General features: G+C 41.8%; 1 protein-coding gene across 7 annotated transcripts in view; it reads left to right on the top strand.

Moving 5' to 3' along the window:
* The window catches only part of dock4b (dedicator of cytokinesis 4b), a 171,982-nt gene that overhangs the window by 89,888 nt on the left and 54,564 nt on the right, over window positions 1-27,530 (top strand). For all 7 annotated transcript variants that reach the window (XM_049566555.1, XM_049566558.1, XM_049566557.1 and 4 more), the window contains exons 14-26: window positions 4,167-4,291; window positions 4,927-5,089; window positions 8,419-8,525; window positions 10,051-10,204; window positions 11,867-11,964; window positions 12,174-12,257; window positions 14,930-15,030; window positions 15,968-16,049; window positions 17,294-17,464; window positions 20,885-21,074; window positions 21,686-21,822; window positions 24,527-24,661; window positions 26,971-27,069. In XM_049566555.1, coding sequence (XP_049422512.1) covers window positions 4,167-4,291; window positions 4,927-5,089; window positions 8,419-8,525; window positions 10,051-10,204; window positions 11,867-11,964; window positions 12,174-12,257; window positions 14,930-15,030; window positions 15,968-16,049; window positions 17,294-17,464; window positions 20,885-21,074; window positions 21,686-21,822; window positions 24,527-24,661; window positions 26,971-27,069 — 1,646 coding nt within the window. The remainder of the gene's footprint in view (window positions 1-4,166; window positions 4,292-4,926; window positions 5,090-8,418; window positions 8,526-10,050; window positions 10,205-11,866; window positions 11,965-12,173; window positions 12,258-14,929; window positions 15,031-15,967; window positions 16,050-17,293; window positions 17,465-20,884; window positions 21,075-21,685; window positions 21,823-24,526; window positions 24,662-26,970; window positions 27,070-27,530) is intronic.

Raw genomic sequence — 27,530 nt, 5'->3', positions numbered from 1 at the left:
TGTATTGCTGACATTTTTTGGTGCTAATCCGTCACTGCCGCAGTGTTTTTCCACTACATGCCCCAAAGATCACTTGGCTATCAAATAATGGCTTGCACTAAATATACTCATCCTTCAATTCTCTGTTGAAGTTCCTTTTCTTCTCCTTTGTGACCTTTTCTGATTACACGAACCACCCAGTTTCCGTCCTTCCATTTATTACTTAAATCTCATATCATCTCTATCACAAAACTAATATGCATATAGATTACAGGCAAATTCACACAGTCACATTCATACTTGGAGACAATTTAGTGTCCAATTCACCAACCTCTGTATCTTTGGACTTTGAGAAGATGGTCCATGTGCAAGAAATACTGACCTCAACAGAACATGTTAGCTCCTTCCTCATAAAGCGCTGTTGCTGCTGTTGGAGACATAAAACATATAGTTTCCTACTTATGCTAGCCTCATGCTAAACAACTTTTCAAGCAGTGTCACTGTCACAGACACATTTCAAATGTCAGAATAAAGTCATGAGAGTTTTACTCTGCTGATGCATGCCTCTGTGATCTCATTCGCTTAGCGTAAGGTGGTCATAAAACTAAATGATGTCTTAAGTCAGTCTTTTTCTCTTCTTGACGTTCTGAAAATCAAAAATGTTAAATGTTATGAAAAGATAAATAACATAATCTGAAGTTCAATGACGTTAGCAACCAATAGCTACACTCAGGCAGGTTCAAAATGTAACATTTGTACGCAAATACAATTTATTTTAATGGATTATATTGATAACGAATTGACAAGAGTACTATTGGGATTTGACGCGTTTTATCTTTTGTTTCTAGTGTTATGTGTTTATGTGGACACATAGGGAATTATTAATATGTCCCGTTTCTTAAAGGGAGTTTGGCATAATATTTTCCACCAGGAGCAGAATGGGAAATCATTTTAAAATTAATCTATTTGAAGTCTTGCAAATAGTGACTCCGCAAGAACCTCAGTCTTTGCAACATCTTATAGTGTGTGACTAAAAACTCACACTGTCTTTAGATGTGAGAGGGTGTCAGACTTTTAAAAGTATTTTGTATGGTAGGCATTACCAGGCAGCAGGTGTGAAGACACATAAACTTTGTATTCAGTAAGAGTAACAAAACATTGATTTCCATATAAAATGTTAATTCATTAAATAATATTGTTGCTGGCACCTTGTGAGGCTATAAACGCAATTATGCACTTTCTCATATTTGTTTTGTGTACACTACCGCCTTACAACAATCTGCTGTGGTTGCCTTGGTAACACTTGACGTCCCAACCTATTGCGTGACTACTTGAATTCCACCTTAGGGTGCCCTCAGGAAGATGAAATATTCAAGTTGTTTCAGGTAGATAGGCATCACTTAAATAGCTTCTTCTCTAAATGACACAGACCCCTGCAGAGAGACCCTCCGGCTTAGCTGTATGGGGTCTTGTTGCCGTGGTAACAAATTTACAATCACTTGAATGTAAGATGAAACAAGGGACCAAAGATGTACATGTTTGTTTACATGTACTGTGGAGGGGGGAAAAGCACAGAAGGGAAAGCTAGGTTTGAATTAGCCGTTGGTCTCTTTGTGTGTTCATTCATTTATGGGAGCTGGACATCAGGGGAGGTTTTTTCTCCACAGAAGAGCCGTTCTTTTAAATAGGTGAGGTATGCTGTCTGGTCACACAGATAAAGAGGAACCACAGACTACGGGTCCCCCAGCGCCTCACTAACACAGATTTATGTTCACTGTCTCTTTCTTTGTCTTTGTCTGACTACAAACCCTTAACACTGAGTGCTCTCACCCCTTTCTGCCTGTGTAAGTCTGCCCTTGGGCTAAGGAAACTGTCTCTCCCTCTTTTTTTCTGTCTCTCTTTCTGGATTTGTATCTGGCTCCTCATTTTCTTTTCTAAGCCGCTCAAGCCCCACCCTCTTCACTTCCCTTTTTCCTATTGTACATTAAGAAACTGCCCCTGCGTGTGTGTGTATCTGCCTTCCTGCACTCTTTGTGTGTCAGTGTGTGTGTGTGCAAAGCAAGCGTACAGTATATAAAATGCCCCATGTTGCTATGGTTACTGTTGTCAAGAGCAGAAAATCAATGTTGACCCTAGAGATAGAGATATGATGAGTACACACACATATACACTCACACACACACACACACACACACACACACACACACACACACACACACACACAGAGGCAGAGGTTATATAGGGAAGCTATTTTACAATGTGTCTGACCACAGCTTGGCTGCAGAGGAAACAGGCCTATCCTCTTTCTTACCCAGAGCACTTTGCACCACTCTGACATCCCCCTGCAGAAGGAAATGAGTGTGTGTCTGGTCCAGTCATTGTACATCCAGCTGCAATTGTAACAAAAGGATGTAGAATATTACTTCCTGGGATTATTTTCCTGAACTGTATATACAGATTGCAACACCACTTGCTCTTAAGAAAAGGTTATGGGTCAGGTTCTTGTTTTTATAAATCCCAGAGACGAGTTTGTTATTTACACACTTGTAGGTATGAAATATATGTGCAGGAATGGACTGTATTTTATTCCTTTATAGGATGCATGGATGTAGATAGTTATTTTGTCTAGTTGAGGATTGAACTTGAAGCCTTGCAGATGAAGTCTGACACCTTGCAATCTCAAGTACATGTTTCTATTCCTTGTGTACATAGTGTTGTCTTCTCACAATGCAAACATATGGGCCAGATATTCACTTACATCTACATGTAAGAACGAAAATCAGCGTGTTAGAGGGGAACTTGATTTTGGGTTGTACTAATGCATGTGTGAAAAAAAGTTGTAGAAAGCCTTAAATAAGTTGCGTGAAATCTGATTAACTGCTGCAATTGAGGTCACTTGGATCAGTGTCGGTTGGGGCTAAAGGAAGTGAAAATGAAAAATATCTAGTGGTGTGGAGTCAATAAGAAGTGGGCTTACCAGACCTCTGTGGCTTGCTTCACATCTCCGCTTGAGGCTGGTGACTACTAGAGTGCAGCTCACGCCGCATATTTCTGTCTGATCCCAACTAGGAGCTGAGAGAACGGTAACCAAACTCGATCTGAACCCAACATGCTTTCTCTTTTTATATCTGAATCCGAATGGAGCCCAATGGAGTTAATGCTTGTATACCAGGGTTTCAGATGTCGCACCTTGTAAATGACCATCAAAGGGGTTACACACACACACTTTAAACATCAGCAGTTATAATTAATACAATTTTAGTCTTACTATTGACGTATTTCAAGTCTTTATCTGTACGAACTCTTCTTGAACTATAACCACTGTTAATTGAGCTACTTGCATAATCCAACCATCATGGTTTATTTGGTGTGATTGTGGAGGAAGGTGGTGGCATCCACTGTGGGTAGCTTCAGCACTGTTCAATGGTCCTTACAGCAACTGTAAGTTCCATTCATTGCCGCTGCTTCTAGCTGGAAAGGCCAGAATGCCCTGAGCAAATACACTGAGCTTTGGGTAACGTTAGGTGATGACAAATATTGTTTGAGGTCTTCCATATGGAGCTAGCTCACATTAACTTACATGAATATTTACCACCTAAAAATGGTGTCAGGTAAATATCAAACCCCAGCACTAAACAAGAAGTAGCCCAACACAGAGAGTAGATCCGTCGTTTTTAGGATGAACTTGACGTGAACCTGAGCATGATTTGTAAATATTTGTCTGATCCATCAGGTTCTTTCGGGTCCTGTCTGGTCCATTGTGAGTAATGTAGATGCCAGCTTTTGTGGAAGGAAGAAGAATGCGTTGAGTAGAGAAGATGATATATATTTGGCTCTACTGCATCGATTTTGTTTGACAACGTTATAGCAGTGCGATGCTAAATAGGTTGAGGACTATGGCTTCTTGTTACTCTGCTGTAATCAAAGAATATGGATTTTAGCAACCCAGATTACTCACAGCAGATTTTAAATCTTGTATTCTCTGGCGGCGGAAAGTCATAGCTCAGGCTTAGATTTCACGTCAGCAGGAAATGTATCATTAAAGGCCACTAATCTAAACGCTGTCCACCCCTGTCATGAAGCATTGCGCTAAAAATTGTCGTCAAGCTGCTGAGAGATCATTAATAATGCTTGCTTGTGTGCATAATCAATGCCTTGTTGCCTCTTTTACCTTCCTGTTCCTGCAGGGGAGATGAGGAATGACCTTTACATCACACTGGAGAAAGGCGAGTTTGAGAAGGGTGGGAAAAGTGTTGCCAGGAACGTGGAGATCACCGTCTATGTGCTGGATATGGATGGACAGATCCTCAAGGTAAAAACACATTTTTGTGTTACTCACCAACTGCATGTCACAGCTGCTACGTGATAATACTACCGTATGGACTATCATACGGAAAATGTATCATTTCTACCATCTAAACACTGTGTTTAAGGGGACTAAATGCCTTATTTAAGTCCTTAGTTATCTCCGTTTTTTTCCTTAATAGCCAGTGTCTTATTTTGGAGCAAAACTCTTCATTTAAATATCGCTGACCCAGATGAGAGCTAAGTGTCTCTCCAGTGTGTTGCCCATTTCTGGTGCAGTGCTGTGACAGTCTGCTCCTGTGGTTTCCTGCGCTGCCTCGGCCTTGAACAGAAAATAGACTCAAATATAACCCTGCTGCCACTGCCGCTGCCACCGCATGGCATGCAACCCTCTGACACACATAAATACGCACACGTAAACCATGTCATTCTCACTTTATTGGCATTTGTGGTGCGGGGACGGTTTTCAATACACTCTTATCATTCCACGTCTGACTCATTATTTCATTGTTTTCTTCAAATCTGCCCCTTTACCTCATCCTTGAGCGAGGCCTCTCATTTCCTCTCTTCACTTCCTGTGTTTTTCATTTCATTCTTCCTCTCCGCCTCTGTCATTATTCAGTCTTTTTCTCTGTCTTTCAGAGTCACGTGGCTGCCGGCTCTGGCGAGCCAGGTGGGGATGAGTACCACTCCTTGGTGCTGTACCACAACAACAGCCCACGCTGGGCGGAGCAGATCAAGCTGCCCATCCCGGTCGACATGTTCCGCGGGTCGCATGTCCGATTTGAGTTTCGACACTGCTCCAGTAAGTGGGAACGGGTTTGTAGGTAACCTTTATTCATCAAGGAAAGGTTAAGTGAGCACATTTTTCTAGGCTCTCACGCATTTTCAAGCATTGGCTGTTCAGGTGTGAGTGCTGGAGGTGCTGCTTTCCTTTTCGGTCGATTATCCAGGAAAGTAAAGAGGCATTGTTGTGGAGGGAGACGAGCGCGATAAGCATTCACTGGATCTGCCAACCCTCCGGCTACAAGCCGAGGCTGCTGCTGCTGCCTCTCCCCAAATAGACGATGTCCAAGTGCATAAGTGTGCACTTGTTCAAGCATTTTCATAACGAGACTAGTTTGTCCAACTTCTCACCTCCTAATGAGACAAAACTTTAATTATGACCAAAATATTGCTCTCCCCCCCACCCCCCCTTTCTGGGCTGCGGGGAGAGGGCAGAGTCTCTTCTCTCATAACAAGCTGATATTATTATGCCATTTGCAGCCAAGCTGGGAGGCTGTGTGGCTGTGTGCAGTAGATATAGTAGCCTTATTACTGCTGGCAGTGCTAGCATTTTGCTACCCAAGGGCTGCCCATTAAGAGCCCAATTTAAGCCTGTGGTGACACCAAACTGAGGAGACCATATTAGACATACTATTAGGGGCTCCCGAATTCTTGGGCAACCTGCCTGTAGAAATATGATTAGCAGACACTCTCATTTTCAATTAAGGCAAAACAGAAAGCTCAGTTTCATGAATATGCTTTTAAATTTCATCTTGTTTCCGCGCTCATTATGCAGCAGCGGTAATTGTTAATTTGTTTGCAGGGAGTGCGCTGTTGCTCCTGAATGGTGCTAAAGGGGACTGTAAAGACCTGTCAGCGTCAGCAGCACAGTACTTTGTTTTATTACAGCTGATTGTTTGTTAATAGCTTTTGTTATATTCAAAACAATGGAAACATGTATGCTAATGATAATACTATTTCTGTAGAGTTTTGTCTCTCACTAGACAGTTAAAAATGCAAAGTCTTTCTATGTTTACAATATAAAACCTTGAATTCCTAATAAGCCCCCAAACTATTAAATTGTATTATATAATAGCATGGTGTGTTTTTAGTTGAGTGGTTTCCAGATATAACATACATCAATCTGTACCTGGTCTGCCAAGCTCAGCTAAGCCTGAGTTTCACACAGTACCACTTAATCTCCCCTAATCTCCTAGCGCCTGAGGCTATGAGGGTTTACAGACTGAGAAAACCTGTCCAAAAAGAACCACACACAACAAAAAGCAAAAGTTTACAGTCTTGAGTCTAAGAAGCAATAACTTCCCTGTTGCAAAAAACAACCTCAATCACGGCAAAGCGAGACGGAAATAAAACGGCCATGGTGCAGAACCATTTTGTGAGTTTAATACAGTACAACTTGTGCTTCTCCCGGGAGATTGAACACACACACACGCAAACACACACACTCACAAAGAGGCTTGGTAGAGGGTGCTTAAATGGTAAAAGGAAAAGGGAATAATAGAAACCTTCCTCGTGCCACACTTCTCACTTCCCGCTGTGCGCACATTAGCACGTTATTGCTAAAGCTGCAGATAAATCAGATTACATGTGTTCATAATGCAAATTATGCCCAGAGCTTTCAGAAAGCTTCTTAAAAACACAGCAGCCTGCATTAATCAGGCCCTCCAAGAGTAACTTAACAGCATCTAAAAATCTTGTTTTTGCTTTTTGCCTTTGGTTTAGGATGTGTGTGAGCGTACTGAGGGTGTGTTTGGTACAGTCAAAACTAGGGGTCGACCCAGGTTACTCCTCAATTCTCACTGAAGTCTCTACTCACAGGGAAAAATGGAGTGACAGCTCTCTCATATGAAGGGGTCCAAGGCGGGTGAAATGCAGATCTGATCAGATCTTATGTCCACGTTATATACATCTTGTGTATGAAATGTCTGTATCGTCTCTGGGCTGCATTCTTTTGTAAACTACAGTATGATACACTGGTCACATCTCTTGCTGCTTCCAGGTGTCCTCTCAATCCCTCTTCCTCTTCTTGCAATTCTCATACTAGGACATACAACTAAACGAAGAAATGTTGCCAGCGAAAACACTGGGTGTCTTTGTAACCTCCCTGCAGAGGATTGTGATGTTTATTATGACTTCATCTGCTGCCTCACATTGGACACCCAGCACCTTTTGCTCACCGGAGCAGCTTTAGTTTGCGTTCATCCTTGCCGCCTTTAGCACTGCAGTGGCCTTCAGTGTGAAGAGGCTATTACATGTGAAATGTAAACAGTCGGAGCTGTAGGTAGGACCTTGAGCAAGGCTAGTAGTAGTAGTGACCACGGACAAAGAGGCAGCTGCATCAGAGCCACAGATTCCAATAGTTGGGAAAAAAACATAGCAGTCAATTCCTACTTTAAACATATAGCTGTGTGTGGTTACAGCCAGTAGTCAAGGCCACCTTAAGCTGAGATCAAGTCATGAGCAACACCAGAGTGTAGTAAGACTGAGACAAGAGCAAGACTTTGAGAGGTCAAGACCAAGACCAGACCAGTGCGAGTCCCACACTGCATGATACACCAGTGGTTTCCAACTGGTCCAGCCACAGGGTCCAGATTTCTCCTTACTCATTACTTCAGTGTCCACACAGTTTAATACATTTGGTTTCATACTTGTGTTTGGTCATGGTATCGAACTAGTTTGTTGTCTCTGTCAAATAGTTATTTGTTAGTCACTCACTCTACAGCAGGAAACGGCTCTTCAAATCAAAAGCTCCGTGTCGGAAATTCACTGTACTTCAAAGTAAAGTGTGTTTTTTACAAACTTTATACATTTGCGAGTCACATGTGGTCCATTTGGTGTGGAGCGCGACCTACCAGTTGGGAACCACTGCTCTAGAGTTTTCAAAGGTGCATATAAAGTGTTTGCATCATGTGCATCATAGAGGCCTAACATATTTCCCTCCTTTTGAAACATTTGCAAAGTTAACCTTTCTAAAACCTGAATTGTTTGCATCTATGTTTGCTGGGTGGTTGTCTTCTTCTCTGCCTTTTGCTTGTTTACATTTCTTGGCGCTCTTCCGTTTTCAGTCAGGGGAATAATGTAAAACCATGGAGTGTGTATCAACTGCACACTTGTTTGCGTACACAGTCAACAACGCTTGTCAGCTTGGTGTTAGGTTCACATTTTAAGTAGAATAAATGCGCTAAAGGCAAAGCGTCAGATCAACTTTTTTTTTAATTTATTGATGTTTATTGCATAATCTGAAGAGAAGTGGTTTCATAACAATAGTGTTTGTTTTGTTTATTTCCATGCAGTCTGTGCTGGTGTATTCTGGACTCAATGCCATGTCCATGTGTTGTTGTTTGACAGCTAAAGACAAGGGAGAGAAGAAACTCTTTGGCTACTCCTTTGTTCCTCTGATGCAGGAGGATGGCAGGACGCTGCCAGATGGCACCCATGAGCTCATTATCCATAAGGTAAAAAAAAACAAAAAAACCCCTTCATACCCTCACCACAAAGATTGTGACTGAACGACATGAATCGACTGTGTGCTTTGCAGGATGGTTGTTTTTGGCACACATTGTTCTGCTGAAATATTAATCTTGATGTGTAATTCCATCCAAAAATCAGACTTGCAGTGTTATCATCTCACTAACACAGGAGGGATCTGCTTTTTATGATAATTCAAGCTACTTGGCCTTCATCAGTGGGCACTCTGCAGTCCTTGCATGACACATTTGACATGGCGTTTAACAGGAAAAGAGCAATTTCAAAACAAAAGATTTTCAGCGGACAGAAAGAGAAAAACAGTTCATGGTCTTTCTAAATTGAAGAGAGATTTTCTTAAGTGAACCCACTCACTGTTTTGCATCACTCAGGTGTCGCCAGGGCTACCTCAGATGGGATAACATGCTGTAAACGATTATGTGAATTGTGTGCTCCAAATGGCAAAATGTGTCCGTTCTGTTATCACACTGTTTAGTGCCACGGGCTGACAAACAGCTCACATCACTCGGTTACACACCGACCTGCCCATGAGTCATGCTCGCTTACGTAACGTTTCCAAGCTGTGCGGTTGACTAGAACCGCAAGCGAGTGCTTGTACATGCACACATCTATATCTGTATTTAGCGTGACCTTTATGTCCATTTTCTGCATTTTTACAGACCTGAAGAGACTCATCTTTTCACACATTTTGGTTTTGAAAGATGAAAAGACTAAGGCAAATAAAATGGCCAGCCTCCCCCTGTTAAAGGCTTCTGCGAGACCGTCTTGGGTGTAATTCAGAATAATTGCAGACTACATGGTTTTACTCAGCTGCAGGCGAAGGGTGTGTGCATAAACCTCAGGCTCTGCGGAGGACAGAAAAGCATGGAGTGCATTCATACATTTTATTGGCAGTGGGGCGGAACAGTGACCCAACGTCTGATTATTTATTTTGCTGTTTGCTAAACTATTTTCAACAGCCTTAAAAAACAAAAAGTCCCCCTTTCATTGTCTCCTTTTGGTGGCCAGATTTAGTCTTGCTAAACTCCCGTAACCTGAGCCTGCCAGTTTTAGAGGACAGCTCTGGTAGCCCTGTGTGTTCCCACCGTTGAGAGGGGGGAAAAAGGCCCATTCTAATGCCAGATGGAAGTTGCTGAAAAGCTCAATGAAACTGGCATGGCCTAGTTTCTCCTCAGACCCAAAATAGACACAGAAGAATCAGTCCAAACTGTGTGGTAGCTTTGGAGCTCAAACGGCCTCAGCTGTAGGCATTAAGGCAGCGCAGTAAATCCCAAAAATAACAAGTTGTCTGTCATTGATCAAGTGCAATAGCTGAAATGTCTCAATCATGATTGATATACGGTGTTCAGTGATATTAATATAGAAACCAATGACATTTATCACCCATGTATAATCTAATATCACATCATATCCTTCTGCTCCTCTCCTATTAATCACCTGTGCCAGTTTACAAAATGTGTGCTTTTTTTCTGTCCTTCCTTCCCTTGTTCCCAGTGTGAGGAGAACACCAGCTTGGCAGACTGTTCGCGCTACCTGAAGCTGCCATTCTCCAAAGCCAACCTGCCATCTAACAACCAGACTCTGAAAGGCACCAAGGAGTCTTTCTGGATCACCAGCTTCCTCTGCTCCACCAAGCTCACACAAAACGGTAAAGTCGACTCGAGTGATTGACATTTTGGCTACCGGCCCAGTGAGGTGTTTTGGCTTCTACGCTTGAACTCTTGTCAATTGGAGGTAGCTCATACACTAGCTGGTTCCGTGCTTCTGCATACACTGTATGATTTGAGCCCATTTTAGAAATGCTGTTGTTTAATGCCAACTCCAACTATGCAGATAAATAGTCTAAAGCAATGTAACTCACGTTCACGTGTCACTTGCGGTCCATTCAGAATGGACCCTCAACCCACTTTTGGACCATGACCCACGAGTAAGTAACCATTGGGCCACACTGTGTAATTGATTGATTGAGTGAAAAGGCACTGAGCTTGGCTTCAACTGTACGAGCGCTTGATCATGGCCGACCAAATGTTCTGACGTCAGAAATTCATCCTAATGTCCAACAGCCAGAGCAGTTGATTGGACCAAGATCAGTCCTTGCACTGCATGGCGAACACTGCTCAACGAAGCCCAAATTTGGTCCCACTCCAACATGAATTATGCAGCTCAAACATTAGGTCAGAAACAAGCTCAAATTGTACAGTGTATACCAAGCTTAAGGTATACAACTATTACTGCCAAAGATCAGCACTTCACAAAAGGCTAAAAATAATGGTGAAAAGCCACTTGTTTAGGAAAACACAGAGGGAGTGACAAGTTCTGTGCAGGTGAGAAAGTGACATTTCCATCCAAAGCATTCAAGAGTGTGAAGAAAACCTGTGAATGTGCAGTGTGGTGGGGAAAAACTTGGAGTTTGCAGCACTCCCTAATGAACCTATAAATCCTCGCTTTCAGAAATCTGCTTGCCGAGTGGGAACTGTAGTCTTATTTCAGCGGGAGTGGCTCGTCGCTGATATTTTGCCCTCATTTATTCTGCTGTGAACAGTAGCCAACGATACTCATAAATTGAAATAGAAGGGGTGCCACAAAGGAGACGTTTTGAGAATGAGTCGTGTGTTCCAAACTTTACCAGACGTTGTCACTGTTGTATCAGACAATAGTATTTTCAGACTGCAAATGAAAAAAAAACCCAGTGAATTATAAGTCGTTTTTTTTTTTTTTTACCTCATTAAGTGGATGTTAGAATATATAAACAGAAAGGCTTCAGGCACAATTCACTTGCAACAGGCGGTTAATTTCCTGAATACATTTGATTTTGTCGCTGAATTGATTATAGAAGTATTGCAGAGTGTTTTGACGACAAAATTAGCTCGACAGATTGGTAAAAAAACAAATGCAGTCACACACGCACTCATAACACGTGCGCACACACACACAAATTCAAAGTTGCAAAAAAGACACGCTTCAGGTTGAACGGAATCCGAAGAGACAGCCAAAAGACTTTCTTCTCCAGGCTCATGTTTTATTCATGCATATGTCTGGGGACCCTGGCTCAGGAAAATGACTTTTTATCTCCTTTATCCCACCGCACTTGAAAATGTCATCATTTGTTTGGATTCTGTGGAGTTTTTGGGCTATAATTGAAGGGTGCGGTGATGCTTTGTGATCTGAGGTGCACGTTGCTCTCATAATCCCGCGCTTCTTCACAAACAAACACGAGATATGTCTTGATCTTTTGTGCTTGTCACTGCTGTTTTTCCGTATCTCCTTCATTTGCTATCTTATCTCCTTTCTTTTTTGTCTTTTTCTCCAGGAGATATGCTGGACCTGTTGAAGTGGCGAGCCCACCCCGAAAGGATAAACGACAGCCTCTCTAAGCTGAAAGAGATCGATGGCTCCGAGATTGTCAAAGTAGGCCCACAATGACATTTCTCAGCGCTGAATTGCTCCTGCTACCCTGGCATTTGTAGTATTGATTGTTTTTGATTTGATTTCAGTCCACGCGTTTGTTTTTTTCAAAGTTCAAGTCCAGTGGATGAGGATGTTCAAAAACTGAAAAGTTAATTTGATGCTGCAGCTCAGCACAAACAAACTCTCTTTTGTTCTGCTCCCTGTTTCAGTTTCTCCAGGACACCCTGGACACTCTCTTTGGTATTCTGGATGAAAGCTCTCAGAGATATGGCCTCAAGGTGTTTGATTCACTGGTAAGTGGTGGTATTTTGCTGTTGCTGGTATTTCCTGTTGCCTCTTTTCTGTCATATGTCAAGCAGAATCTCACAGTGTTTGAATCAAACACAGAAACACAAACTTACTGACAGAGAAAGATTGTGTGATGTAACGCCACAGAGCTCGCTGAACCAATCTCACCCCGGTCATGCTGCACTGCGCTGACAGAGCGAGGCCTGTGATCGATCTGGCTCTCTCTCTCTCTGACTCTTTCTTTCTCTGTGTGTGTCTCTCTCTCTACATCAGTCTCACGCTGACACATGAACACACTCTCTCCTCTCAGCGTGGTGTTATCAGTGATGAAAAGGTCCAGCGAGCCGGTGCAGTCATCAGGTTTCCGTTTTGAGATCAATCCAACAAGTCTGACATGTGGACTTATCTTCTGTGGTCGGACAAATTCAGGGCATCTCACAACAATCCGCACATGAGCCAGACATGGAGTATTCCAGCTTGTGAAGGGCCCTTTGCATGGGTGGAATATGTTCTCTGTAAAAAAATAAGCTGTAGGCATACTGTAGGGTTTATATAAAATTTACTTTCCATGGTTTTATTATGTTTTTTAGATGTCTATGCCTATATAAGATGTGGTATATGATGTCTATATAAGTTTATATATAGGATTTAGAGGGATATATATACCAGCAGAAAAGGATTATGATACAATAAGTATGTTTTAGCAATGTATATTCACCTGAAAATAAGGTGTTTTCATTACTAAGAATGAGATGTTTATATCCACATACGGAGCGGATCCTTGTCCATGAAGTCCACCATGTTGCTTCTTCACGCTTCTACAGAAGCCCAGAACGGACAAACTTAACATTGGCTACGTTTTTATGTTGAACACCATGGTTAAAAACACAGATTTCTAACCTGAAAATGCTTTATACAGTGTTTTTACCGGTTTAAATCACTGGATCCATTTGTTTTGGAAAGAAAGAGACCTCTGAGGATAATTTGGCTCCTGATAAAAAAAAAAAAAACCCTGAACATCTGGATCTTAAATTATAAGGGAAAAAAAGGTGAGCACACATTAGCAGGCTAGAGGCCTGTCTGATACAAGCTGAACAGCATCGCAGAAACACTGATTTGTAATGTGAAACTCCTTTAGTCAGTGTTTTACTGGTTTTAATCACTCCGTCTGTTTGTTTTGGAGATGACAAGACCTCTGCGGATAATTTCAATTAAAAACCTCCCAACAATGAATACTAAAGGAATCCTAACCCAATGTTCACACATTGGAGAAATTTCAGTTTGTTGCAATCCGCACTCCTCACCATTAGATGGCACTAAACCGTTCACACAGCGCCTTTGAGTCTTAATTGTTTTCCTCACTGTGGATGTACCATATGGCTGTTAGCGTTTGAGGTTTAATGTTAAGGTAAAAATTCTTATAATCAAGACAATTTAAAAATTTTCTTAATGTTTTTTTTCATTTTATCAGGTGTCTTTATACATGCTCATATTTGTTCATATTTCTGAGATTTTTTTTTACATCTAATTTTTCTTTTGCTCTTTTTATATTTTTATATTGTAGCATTATTCTTTTACATACTTCTTATTTTCTTTTTCAGTTTTCTTATAATGTCTGTATGCATATATACAGTATGCACAGAGAAATTCTAAGTCGTAGAGCAACTGTGATATCCTCTGATTACCCCCCAAGGACTAATAAAGCATTTCTGATTTAGTTTTGCTAGCAAAACAACATTCACTTCAAATGATGTGTTTTGTTTGCTTAAAGAATTCTTCACCAGCAAAATAACAATTTATTCACCGTGTGTTAAGTTTTCCTTGAAAGCCACCACTATAAATGGAAAATCCAAAAAGAAGATTCTCGATGAATTGGAGTCACTGGGGCCCAAGTTTAACAACAACAAAACTTATATAAAAACATCCATTTACAAACTCTCACAAAACCCCTGCAGCATAATCCAAGTCTCATTTATCCAGTTGTACACTCAGTACTTCCCAATTCAGTGTCTCCCTTTGACAGATGAATATTTGCTTCATCATGTAGCTCAAATGACAAGCTGGAACAAAATGACACAGAATTTTACTTGCAGACCAAGTATACACTTTCATGGCATAAGCGCTCCCCAGCAGGATAATGCACCATGCCACACTGCAGACATTGCTCAGGAATGGCCAGAGGAACATGACAAAGACCTCAAAGTGTCAACCTGGCCTCCGAATTCCCCAGATCCCAATCTGAATTAGCATCTGCGGCACGTGCCATTACTCCATCTTACAACCCACTGGACTCAAAGGGTCTGCCGCAACGCCCTAGTGCCAGACACCGCAGGACACTCCCAGAGATCCTGTGTTCATGCCTTGACAAGTCAGAGCCATGTCTGATCCAAGGAGGCCCCACCTTGGATCAGGGGTACATCTTGGGTACCGGCACATCACAAGAGTCCTTGAACGGATTGGGACCTGGGAAATTCGAAGCCAGGTCGACACCTTGAGCTTTATGTGACGCTCCACAGGCCATTTCTAGACAGTCTTTGTCGTGTGGCATGCTCCTTTTTTGTGCTGGGGGCCCACTGCCATAAGGGAGTACTGTTGCCATGAGGGGGGTACTTGGTCTGCAACGGTTTGGGTGGAACATGTCCGGTGGCAAATTGTAAAACGTCTTCTTTATTTCCAGGTCCATATCATCAACCTCCTCCAGGACAGCAAATTCCAGCACTTCAAACCAGTCATGGACACCTACATCGAGAGCCACTTTGCCGGAGCTTTGTCCTATAGGTACATGCTGTGAGCGTACAACAGCAAAGCCTCACCCGTATATTATATTCTAATGACATACTGTATCACATGGGCAGGCAGGTCAACCTGCGTCAGCGCTGAGAGGCAGCTCTGCTCAGCTCTGTGTTGTGATTCAGTCAAGAGGAGTGTGAATGAAATGCGTATGGTGCCCCCTGGCTGATGAAATATGAAATTGTGCTTGTTTTTTTTCCTCCTCTACCTCCTAATTTCTTCTCCTATCCGTCACATGCATACACACACACATATAAATACGTACACATACTCACAACCTGCTGTTCTCACCGGCTGTCTTCTTCACACTCTCTGTACCTGTTAAGATATCATGCTGGCGCTGTCTTCCTCTCTTTTTTCGGTCGTCGCACGCACCCACACAGAACTCTGTTGCCACATCCATCTGCTTTAAACTCTCTTACCTGCGTGATATTGTTTGATTAGATGTGTCACACCTTAATTAATTGACGGAGAAGTTATCTTAAGTTATTAAGAGGGAATCAAGATGCCATCCAGTCCTGATTAGGATGAGACAATCATCTCGTTCGGTAATCACTCTCTGTCGTCTTTGTCACCAGCTCACTGTTGCACAGAGAGATGCCTCTCTTGAAGTCTCTACTAATTTAAAAACTGAAACAAACAACAGATTTTTATTTATTTTTTGTCCGTCATTTCAAAATTATTACTCACAGCTGGAGCATTTGAATCAGCTGTATTTATGAAAAACTGGCAAACAAATGGAATTTTCTCTGAAATTGATTAAACATGGTATAATGAAGTGTTTCATTTCAAAACACTGCATTGCCTCATCTTAAATCCAGTGACAGAAGCTATGTGCGATGTAGCCAGGGGTGAGTAGTGATACTGTGCGTGTGTGTGTGTGTGTGTGTGTGTGTGTGTGTGTGTGTGTGTGTGTCTTCTCCAGGGACCTGATCAAAGTGCTGAAGTGGTACGTGGACCGCATCGTTGACGCAGAACACCAGGATCACATACAGCAGGTGCTCAAGGTGAGGTGTTTGCTCCTACACACACACACATGCACACACAGGACACACGCAAAGGTGATGTTTTCATAAGACACAAAATCATGGATATCAATCACAACATCAACACAGATGCATCCACAAATACAAACAAACAAACCTGCTCCCTCTCACTGTCACTCCTCCTAATTTGCCGCCGCGCCCCCCTCCTCCATCAGCAGCGAATACATTGCACCACCATTCATTATTCCCCTCTATCTATTACGCTGCATGCAATTTTAATCAGCAGAAATGCAGTGCCTCTGGTTGTTGGGGATCCACATCACATTATTCTAATGACTCATGCAGATGCGGCGTCAGAGAGGCACATTGCGGCTCCTGTACTGTGGTTTTCCATTTATCATTCACGCAACACGTTCTCCACTAGAAGTAAATGTTACTCTGTCATGCAGTAAATAATAAATGAGACACGCCGCAGATGTGTGTGCAAGGTTTTTTCTTGTACAGTCTGAGTGATTTATAGCATGTCTTTTGTTGTTTTTTTAGAGCACCTCCTTTAGACACATTTAAAGGGGAACACACCCTAAATTAAGGGTTCTAATATATTATTTACATGGCTGAGGAAAGTTCAATCAGTATTTGTGAGCATGAGCTTCTCTTTGTCAAAGCCAGAAACCAGAGATGTAAGTCTCAAAATTGTGATGTCATCAAGTCAAGAGACAATAGCCCTTTACACACGTGTGATTTTAGGTAGCATGCTGGCATTGCAGAAGCAAAAGAGGCATGATGTGTATGAGGTAATGCAACAGTGTCGGTCTCTAGTTTGGCATATAACATATGTCCAAACAATAACGATGGCATTACTATGGCAATAACAATCATTTACCGTCCCTGTTATATGGCGGCTGATCTCGTCCTCTGCTCAGAAGATAGAGCTCTGGGACGTCATTGTTTTCCCAATTTGGGGACATTTTCAGCAGCTGTGTCTCTTCTATGAGTTAGCCGCTAACTGCTATCAGCTACTTTTTAAACCTCTCATGCAAAACACATCGTCAAAATGTCGCAACTATGCCGCCCATGATCCCGTCCTGCCGGCTGTCCCCTTTACACAGAAGTAGCACTGTTGGAGTTTTCTGTCATTTCAACACAAATGCACACCACTTTTTTTTCACATAATACCTTCACTATTTTCACTGGAAGGAAGCCTGACTTTTTTTTTTTTAATCACAGGACAGATGATTAACAACAATATCCTTTTTTCCCTCCAGGCCAGCGAGTACATCTTCAAGTACATCATCCAGTCTCGCCGGCTCTTCTCATTGGCCACAGGAGGCCAGAATGAGGAGGAGTTCCGAGTCTGCATCCACGAGCTCTTCATGTCCATCCGCTTCTTCCTGTCGCAGGAAAACAAAAGCACCAGCCCCGTCGCACAAACACAGGTTTGTATGTATGTCTGTGTGACATGCATATACATGTCTCTAATGTTGTCATCAGTGTGCATCTCTATGTGCACTGATGTGGACGTGTGAATCTGCACCTGTTGATACTTGTGCACCACTTTATGTTTTCCTTCTAAGGGAGTCCTGTTAATGCAGCTGTGATAGGTGAGAAATTGTCTGTAATTGAATTTCATGCTGCCAGAGGCAGGGGCTGGAGTCGGAATAGGCATTTCTGTGGCAGCTTTTCCATTTCCGCTGGGAGGTCTGCACAGCAGGGCGGCCGCCTTCACTGATTTCGAACAAGCAAACCAAAACAAACAAGCTAAAGACGCTGAAGATAATCCTAATTACACACCAGAAACAGATGCCTGTGTGGTTTTTTTGTGTGTGTATTTGGGCGCACTTGTAGGGATATACCCACATGTTTTGCATCTACTGAACCTGTGTGTGGATCTGTGATCTGCTTTCATCTCTTCTTTTTCTTCTGCCCTCGCCATGTTCTCCCCGTCTTCCTCGTCATCTATTGTTTGGCTCTTTTGTATTCTCATTTGCCTCTTTTTTCCAGTCACTTCTCTTTTGTCCATTAGAGTTGTGTACTCTTTTAATTGATTAAATCCCAGGTCGCGCTCAGCACTCAAGTCAGACAAAACCTTGGCATAAATGTGTGTGTGTGTTCATTCCCCTAAGTACATTAATAATCCCCTCTCTTTATTGCTTTGTTTGCCTCACCCATGTGCCCTCATCCTGAACATATTTTTGTTCTAGCATTAGAGGAAAATTTCATTGTTTGCATTACTTCATCTGGTTTTCTTACCACAGCTCATTTGAACAATTGTAACAGTCTCCTCAAGAGACTGACAGTCTTGTTTTAAACCCTTCAGTCACTTCTGTAATTATTTTACCTCTCTTTAAGGCCAAAAAACAAGTGTAACATCGGCTTTTCCACTTGTGCCCTCTCCACGCTGTCTGAAAAGCTCCACTTCAGCCCTCCACTGACTCCTGATCTCGACTAATCTGTATTCTCAACACAACAGTAGCTGTGGGAAGATGCAGGCCAGGCTAATGTTAATCCAAGTTGATCTGTGACATGTGGGCACACACACATGCTGCCTTAACACACACAAACACATACAACACAGGCCATGTAGCTGTAATTTACCACCTGTAACCAGTTTTCATCACAGGATGATGTAAAATCTGATGTTTTGAGCACCTACACACACACAGATAGCAGACACCATTTCTTGCTAAAACCTTGCTAAAACTTTCCCTTCTAGACACAATTGTCAATAAGAGTTTCTGCACAGATGGCATTTACCTTAGGGAACTATTGTGTTAGGGAACAAGTGGTTTGTCTAAACAATTAACACAGGATTTCTCAAGCTTTTCTGGCCCGTGAGCTGATTATTACCAAGCGGCAGCCTCTGGGCCTGAAAAACGGAAGCCAAGACGAAAGTCCCAAAAAATGCAGTTCCATTTGAGGCAGGCTCCAAGAGCACGTCAGTCCCCAAAGACCTCCATATTAAAATGCTCAATTTTACAGCAGAAACAAACATGTTTACAGCCTGGTGCAAACAAATCGCTATAGTTAATTTACTCCTTCATGACAGCTGTATAGGGGGTCAATTTTTATACACTCTCCCATTTAAGTGTTATTAAGGCAGGGGTCTTCAACTTTTTTCAGGCCAAGGACCCCTTAGCTGAAAGGGACAGAGCAGGGACTCCTTACCACATATATTGTATGAAACTGAGGCGCTGGTGGTTTCTGAGGCTGACGGTATTTCAGAGTCTCTTGCTTGAAAAGTTACAAAATGATCCATTGTGGCTCAAAGTAATGTCTGTACACTTGGAAAAATAATACAGCTAATTGGCCAATGTGTTTGAAAAGTGCATAAATGTTAGCTAACTAGTTTACCTTGCCGTTATGGATAAATGCTGCAGAGTGATTTAGTGTTAGCTAGCTCACATGATTGCACAAGTATTAATGGGTAACAGTTAGTGTGTCATTTATGTTGTGTGCTGTAAAGTATTTAATTTTTTTTAAATTATTATTATTATTTTGAATTAGTATGTGAATTTATCCTCGCCAAAAATGTTTTGGATTCATGTTGTGTATTTTCAGAAATTGTTTAATTAAAAAACAAACAAACAAACAAAAAAAAACTTAAATTAGATTATCAAACAAGAATTTGCAATCTTTTGCAACGTTTGCTTGTCAGATGTTCAGTTTTTCTGTAAAATATTTTATTTTTAATGTTTTTAAGCCTTTTTTTTTTGCGAGCAAAAATTAGCAGTTGCTCTTTCACAGTTAATCAATGCTGTAAATGCACCATGCTAACCAAGCTGCCAGCTAGCAATAGGGTGAGCTCCACTCTTATATCCAAATATGTTCACTTCTGGCTCCAAAAATCCAAGATTCAATGGCCAAACACCAGAAGCTTCAAAACAGGAGTCCACAAACCAATAGGTGATGTCATAGTGGCTACGTGCATGACAGTATATGATCATTCTGTTACGTATGTGTGGTGGACACAGCAGTTGAAAAGATTACAAAGAAAATCATGTAATTAGAACATAATTAGTGTTTATGCTAATGAAAATATCAATCTTCTATGACTGTTATCCGAGTCTAGACCTGACCTTACTAGAGAAACCGTTTGAATTAGCCATTATCACTGAGCAGCCTTTAATAAATAGCAGTGTTTTGAAGCTCCTTTTTTCAATCTGAGCTGCTCCTTTGTCAAAAGTAAACACCTGTGACACTGAAACACAATGTTGCTGATAAATGGCATCTGTCCTCTGCCAGGGTTTCCTGGAGAAATGACAGTAGAAAGGAAAAACAATGAGACAGTGACTCACCTCTCTAGATTTTTAGTAATCTTCATTTTTCAATTGTGCTGTGAGAATCTGACAGAACTTGTCAGAAAGAAGAAGCATCAGACTGAGAGCTACAAACAAGCCACCAACAGCAATCCCACTGGAGTAGCCCTTAAATTGAATCCACATAATCCCTGACTGCCAAACAAATCCACTCCAGGCTAATGATTCATAGCACAATGGTCGACATTTACCTTTGTTTTCCAAACACAACGGCACGACGGCTCTCTATAAACACAGATGTATATGAATACAACAAGTATTTTGTGATGGTTGCTTTTTCTTTTATAGAATGTGAATTTTGTGTAATGAACTCTTTCATCCAAAGCCCAATTTGTTATTGACAGTTTTTCCCATTGAGCTTCACAGCACTTACACATAATATTACAACATTTTGTAATGCCGATTGAGTGGAAAATGTATAAAACATGCATATTTTTGCATGATTTTGGCTGTGACAAAGTGGTTTCAGTCAGAGAAAAAAAAAATATTGACAGTTCAGTTTATCCTCCAAATGACTGATCATCGCCCCGTTCTGTCTAGGCGGTGTTCCTGCGGACGTTTCCAGCTGTTTATGGCGAGCTGTTGAAGATCTTCACTGTGCGAGAGGTGGCCAACTTCGTCAGGGAGACGCTGGGCAGCCTGCCCACCGCCGCACACGCCGACTGCCTGGAGGCTGTCAAACTGCAGTGCATCGCCAAGACGGTGGAAAGCCAGCTTTACATCAACCCAGGTAAAGACTTGCTCACACAAACAGATGCACAGTTTGATGTGAATACATAATTAAATCTTGTAAACACACTGAAAACCCAATGTGGGAAAAATTTGTGAGCAAATAACACAAACAGAAAAAAAAAGCCATGTGTACAGATTATGAACAGAGGAAAAATAAACAGCACAGAGAGAAACAAACAGATGAACAACCAGATTTATCCCCAAAAAGCAGATAATAATCAGTCATACTTTGTTTTGTGTGTTTGCCTTGCATCACGTACAAACAGGCTGTTTGTCCATATCACACTGATGGGTTGTGCACTCCTGGGGTGAAATCATTTGAAAACACACCTCAGCTAATTGTCACCCTCCAGAGTACCTAAGGCTGCACACTGAAGCAAATTACTGTCAATTTCTAGCATGTTCCCAAAGGCTACATGTAGCAAGACAAACACCCCTCATGCAATTCACATTAATGTTACCCACAGAATTACATTAACATACATTTAATTAGATTTAAGAAACGTTTTGCAATTGTGAACGCAAAACGAGAACTCGTACAGCCAAAAAGAGTGTGTTTTCCTTTGGTGTTCATTTGTCTTTGATGTGTGACAACTGTGTGTGTTGCAGAGTCACGGTGTATCCTGTTGCCGGTGGTGCTCCGTGTCCTCCAGGCACACATGCAGGAGCAGAGAGACCTGGTCATGTGCGCCCGCATCCTCACCAGCATGCTGTCCCTCATCAAGAAGGAGGAGAATGGCACTGCGGTGAGTGTTACAGTGGAAATTGGCTGCCATTACACAAGCCCACCTCATTCTGAAAGGGGACCTATTAGGCTCCTTTTCAGGTTCCTAGCTGTGTTTTGGGTTTCTACTAGAATATCTTTACACGCTTTAATGGTCAAAAACACTTAATTTTCCTCATACTGTGTGTGCTGGAACATCTGTAGTCACCCTCTGTCTGAGACAGTCCATTTTAGAGCCCGTCTCTTTAAGTCCCCCCTCCCTAAAACACCCAATCTGTTCTGGTTGATCACTGATTCTGGGTCTTCTGCATCTCTGAGTCTCTGCAGTGTCATTACAGTCGGGTGAATGATTGTAACAGAGTAAAGCAGCACTGTGAAAAATCACCAATACGATCCGAAAACAAGGACAAATTAATATCAGCAACCAAGTTTACATGTTTCCCTGACATGAGCATGTAGCTACATGTAGCAGTGTACTTGCAGCTGGGGAATGACTTTGTAGAACGGCACTTTCTACGGTGAAATATCACCAATAAAGCTTCTAAACCAAATCTTCACAATTTAACATGTTCCAGCAGGAATATGACCCAAATGGGGGAGTAATTAACAGTAATAGCAAATCAAAATTTACATGTTTCCCTGACATTAGCACGTAGAGATATGTTGCAGTGTGTGTCATTTAAGCACTTAAGCCGCCGTTTCCCCCTGAGCAGTATGGTACAGTTCATACTTTTGTTCCGTCTCTGCTGTGAAAAGTTGTGGATGGTACCAATGGGGCCATTCCGTACCATCTCCATTTTTGGTCACCCCTTCGCATCGTTCCTGTGGGCTTCAGCAACACTAAATCCTTGAGCTTGCCTGAGAGGGATTGCTATTTTTAAATATCCCATGGAGAGAGTCTCTCACTGCAATCTGTTTTATTTTGTCCTGAAAATGACGGCATGCAACTCCATTCTGTGGACGATAAACGGGGTACAGACTTCCCTCTGTGTCACTGGTAATGAGAAAACACAGTTAGTCCTGAACAGAGCAGTGAGTGATAACAGCCCCGCCCACATTTAAGAGTACTGTTTGCGGTGGTAACTCTAGGGTCTAGGTACCATGTCTGAATGGTTACTTTTGGTTCCAAAGCTACCATACTGAAAGTGTTTGGTGGAAACGGGGCATTAATGTGCCAGTAACAGATGACCATATAAAGAAATCCATCATGAACTGACGTCAGTTTAGAAAAGAGCGTAGGAGTATTCAGAACACTCTGAAGCCAGAGTTTTTTGCTCACAGGGATTAACGTTTACATATGTTTATCTCATTATTCAAAACTTTTTTGGGAATGTGCTTATTTGGGCATACTTGCTGAGCAGGTTGACACCACTCTCATGTTTGCATATGGACTTTAAAGCTACTGCAAAGAGCCAGTTAGCTTGGTTTGGCACAAAGACTGGAAACAAATATATGGCTAGCTCTGTGACAAAGTCTCAAATCCCCCCACCCCCCAAATCAATCTTGCTATCTGACTCTGCGCAAGAAAACAATCAAGCGTTTATTTTGAAAAGTTGAACTGTTCTTTAAAGCTATTGTGCGTGCGTAAAAGATAAGTGGCATTTACATTCTATTATGGACGAAGTCTCTTCATACCTTTACATTATCCTGTACAGTTAAAGTGAATTTAATTTACTACTCTACAAGACTGTACGAGGGAATCACCATCCATAATAAGTGGAAAATAACTTTAAAGGAAGTCAGAGCTAAAGGAATTAGTCTTACAGCAATTTCCTTGCCAATGCATTGCAATAGCAGATTGCTTTGTTGTGTGTATGGTCAATTAGTCTTTGTAACAAGGACATTGGCAGCCGTGCAGTTCAGTAATGAGACCCATCAATTTAGCAATGGGCATTGTTAGAATGGCAGTCACTTAGAGCTGCGTGTGTGTGTTTGTCTCATTTGTGTGTGTGTAGCAGCTCGGGTTGCCTGACTTGCACTGTTCGCTGCCAGAGGGGCAGCTAGTGGTAGCGCGCACACACACACACACACACACACACACACACACACACACACACACAACACACACACGCACAGAGTGGCACCACATCTAAAGGGAAGTGACAGCCAATGTGCCAGTCTGAAGCTCCTTCTCATTATCGCTCTGTCCAAAACCTGTCTGTCTTGTCAGGGGTAGAGACTAGAGGGAGATACACACACACACACACACACACACACAAACACACACACACCAGTTTATCCTCCACGCTCTTAGGGTTGCTTTTAATCTTAAACTGTCTCTCTCTTCTTTGTATTCCATCGTCTTTTATTCTTTTCCGTTCTCCTCTTTCTCTGTGAATTTAGACTTTCAAAATGTTGCTCTTCGCCTTGAAACTTCTTATTAGTCCCCAAACTTACTGGTTCAAGGCTCATTAAAACTGCGATGAAAGTAAGATTACAGGGTAAGGAGTGCAGACTTTGGCTCTGAGGCAGAGTGACGTCGACGTTGTCGATCACGGTTCAAGGTTGTGCCGACAGATAAACTCAATTAGAATTCAAATTAGTCAAGATAAGTTGAAGAGAACGTTTATGTAACTCTGAGAGAGAAGTATCATCGTTTCAGTTTCAGGGATCGCACATCTTAGACTTTTTAGACTCACAGTTTGGCTTTCTTGTCTTGTATTTATTAATAAAGTGAAAATAAAGTGTCCCTGCTGCCTGTCACTCATGTCATGTCCTTTGTGCAGGAGCCGGTGGTCTCTGAAGAGGTGGAGCTAATTGTAGAGAGCCTGCTGGGAGTTTTGCTGAGAACCATCCTGGAAATTAGCAACCGGCCGCAGCCTGCTGGACCCACCATGAGACTGCAGTTCCAGGATGTCACTGTATGTGTGTTACATTGTGTGTCTGTCCGTGTGTGTGTGACCTTACCTCTGTAAATTGTTTTGGGACTTAACAAAATGTGCAGGAGTAATTACGGATTCAAAATTAAGTTGCTGCTGTGGCGACTAATTCCACTAACATTATTAACATTAATGGCAATAATTAAGATTTATAATACAGCACTGCACAGAGAGGGGGAACGGTGAAGTGGATAATAATGAGATCATCATCACCGGGTGATGATGGACACTCAAGGAGGGGTTGTTCCACTTGTAGTAGCTCTGCTAATGTTACTGCAATTGTTAGTGGTTGCTAATAGAGGTTAATAAAGGGCATTCTGCAAATATGATATAACAAAGTGCTTCCTTTCCTGTTTCCTACAGCAAAGGATATAAGGGATAGGGATGGGCAATTTAACTAATTTCCTTTTTCTATTACTCACATTAAATTATAATAGAGTGTTCACAAAAAAAATCTAACGCAAGAATAGAAATGCAAAACATCCAAAAATGGTAAACAAGTGCAATGAAACATATTTTTGAACAGCTAGGTTTTAATTAGTCTATTAAACCATACATTTACGTAACACAAGTTAACTTTTGTTTATAGATTTGTTTTGTTTTATTTTTTAACAATATTTAAATGAAGGAAATTTGTGCAAGTTAGAGCTTTAGCTTCTGAACTGTGATGTTTTTTGCCCGGTGAAAATGCAAGTGGTGTACAGTCTCAAGAGTTGTGACCACCCAAGTGTTTGGACTGCTCAGAAGTGGGCGGGCTTAGAGTTTAGCACGATACAGAGCTACAGCAGAATGTTGGCTACACACACACCTTCCTCGTTGTTAGATCAGGAGGAGGACGAGGGCGAGATGAGTGAATTAAAGCTCAGGGACATTGTCTTGGAAATGAAAGCACAAGTGCCCTACTATCTCTCTCCATTTAGCTACTACAACCCACTATTGATAAAGCGTGGTTTTATATGACCTGTGTGGCTAAATAGTCGCCAAGGGGTTGAGTCTCATTGACACCTAATTTGGAATGAAAATGGCCAATGCGACTGAAAATTCAATCCGATGTAAGGGGTTGGAATATTCTGTTTCTATTTCCGAATGAAAGAATTTCTCACACTTGTATAAACTCATTCCTCTTTAAGTTCATTCCGGTCTCTCTGCGCATGCTCATTTCCTTGCCCTTCTGGCGTGATGACGTATATAGCACGCTCACAACTCTTTGCACTAACTGGTTTCCATTCGCCAAAGCACAGTCTTCTACCTCCCTTCTCCTCCACAACAGACGAAGCATTAGCAGAACAAGGTTGTTGTTGTACTGCTGCTTCAAGAATATAAGCAAACAAGCCTGAAAAAGGCACTAAGGATGGCGTTGTCAAGCATCCTCATATCCGGAATGAGGACTACAGTGTTTTCTTCCGGTAAATGTAAACACGTAACATCCGCCCCGCCCCCTATCCTATCCGAAACCTTCCCTGCCCCCTTGCGCGAACCCGAATACAGGCGATTAAAGGGCGATTAAACTGATCTCCCATGTAAACCCTCATTCAGAATGAATATTTCCTATGTAAACTACCTGGAAAAACTTTAATTCTGAATGATTTCATTCAGATTTATTTCATTTTGAATGAGAAGCCATCATGTAACCACACCATTGATTGGATGTACTTTTGCAAATGCCCCTTAGTGCAGGACGAGACGTTTGACACTGTTTCACCTGGTTTTACATGGAAAAAAACGACAGGGATTTTGATAGAGCTGCCCCCGACTGAGAGTTTCCGAGTAATTTTTCTATTTACCTAGTTCTTCCTAGTTCCTAATTTTGGAGGGGCAACACAGTGGTTTGAGTTGAAGGTGTGAGAAAGAATAGTATCAGTAACATTGTTAACCCTGAACAGAGAAATACAAAACCGTACTAATGAACCTTCATTAATATAGGCCTATATTTTATCTACAAGTGCACGTCACACACTGAGCGAGCCTCCTGTTAATGACGCTGTCTGCAAAGCATTAATGATTGTGCTAAGTGGCTAATGGACATGGAGCTACTTACATGTTTCAGATGATACGTCATGTTTGTAGTCGACAAGTGAAGATGAGTTTACATATCACCTTGGGTTCGTCCTTCACCTTCTCAAAAATGTCTCATAAATGATTAAACCACAATAGCATGAGTAATTAATGAATTTACTCATTTAGGGCACCTCTGAAAATAATCATGGTTATACCACAACATTCAAACTGATGACCACACAATCTATTCTCTCTTTCTCCCTTTTTCTCCCTGTTGTGTTTTACCCTGTCAGGGAGAGTTTGTGGCGTGTTTGTTGGCCCTTCTGCGACAGATGAGTGACAGACACTACCAGCAGCTGCTGCAGGCATTCAGCAGCAAAGACAACCTGAGGGTAGGACCACCACATCCATCTCTCTCATTCCCTATCTGTCTGTCTGAGGCAATGCCTCTCTCTCTCTCTCTCTCTCTCTCTCTCTCTCTCTCTCTCTCTCTCTCTCTCTCTCTCTCTCTACGCCCTTCCCTGACACCACATCAATCTTTCTTTTTCCATATATTTATCCCTTTCAAGCCACAGTGCATTTTTTTTCTTCACCATCTCTTGTCCATTGTGTGTATTGCATATAAATATTGGGTAGAGAGCGAGAGAATTTCCATATATATGTTGTTTTTTGGATTTGACATTCTAATCTTTGTTTGTCAGAACAACATTTGTTTTCCTCCATGCCCTCTTTGAGTCATTACTCCAGCTCTCCGCCTCTCTGTCTGTTTCTCTTTCTCTCTCAGCCACTCTCTAAAAGTTTTCAGAAACTTTGCACTTTCCCAAGAGTGACTCACTGGCTGCGCTTGCAGACA

This window comes from Epinephelus fuscoguttatus, linkage group LG22 (assembly GCF_011397635.1).
Source record: "Epinephelus fuscoguttatus linkage group LG22, E.fuscoguttatus.final_Chr_v1".
In the NCBI taxonomy this organism is placed as follows: Eukaryota; Metazoa; Chordata; class Actinopteri; order Perciformes; family Serranidae; genus Epinephelus; species Epinephelus fuscoguttatus.
The sequence above is the reverse complement of the archived record's forward strand: the minus strand, read 5'-3'. Positions and strand labels throughout refer to the sequence as shown.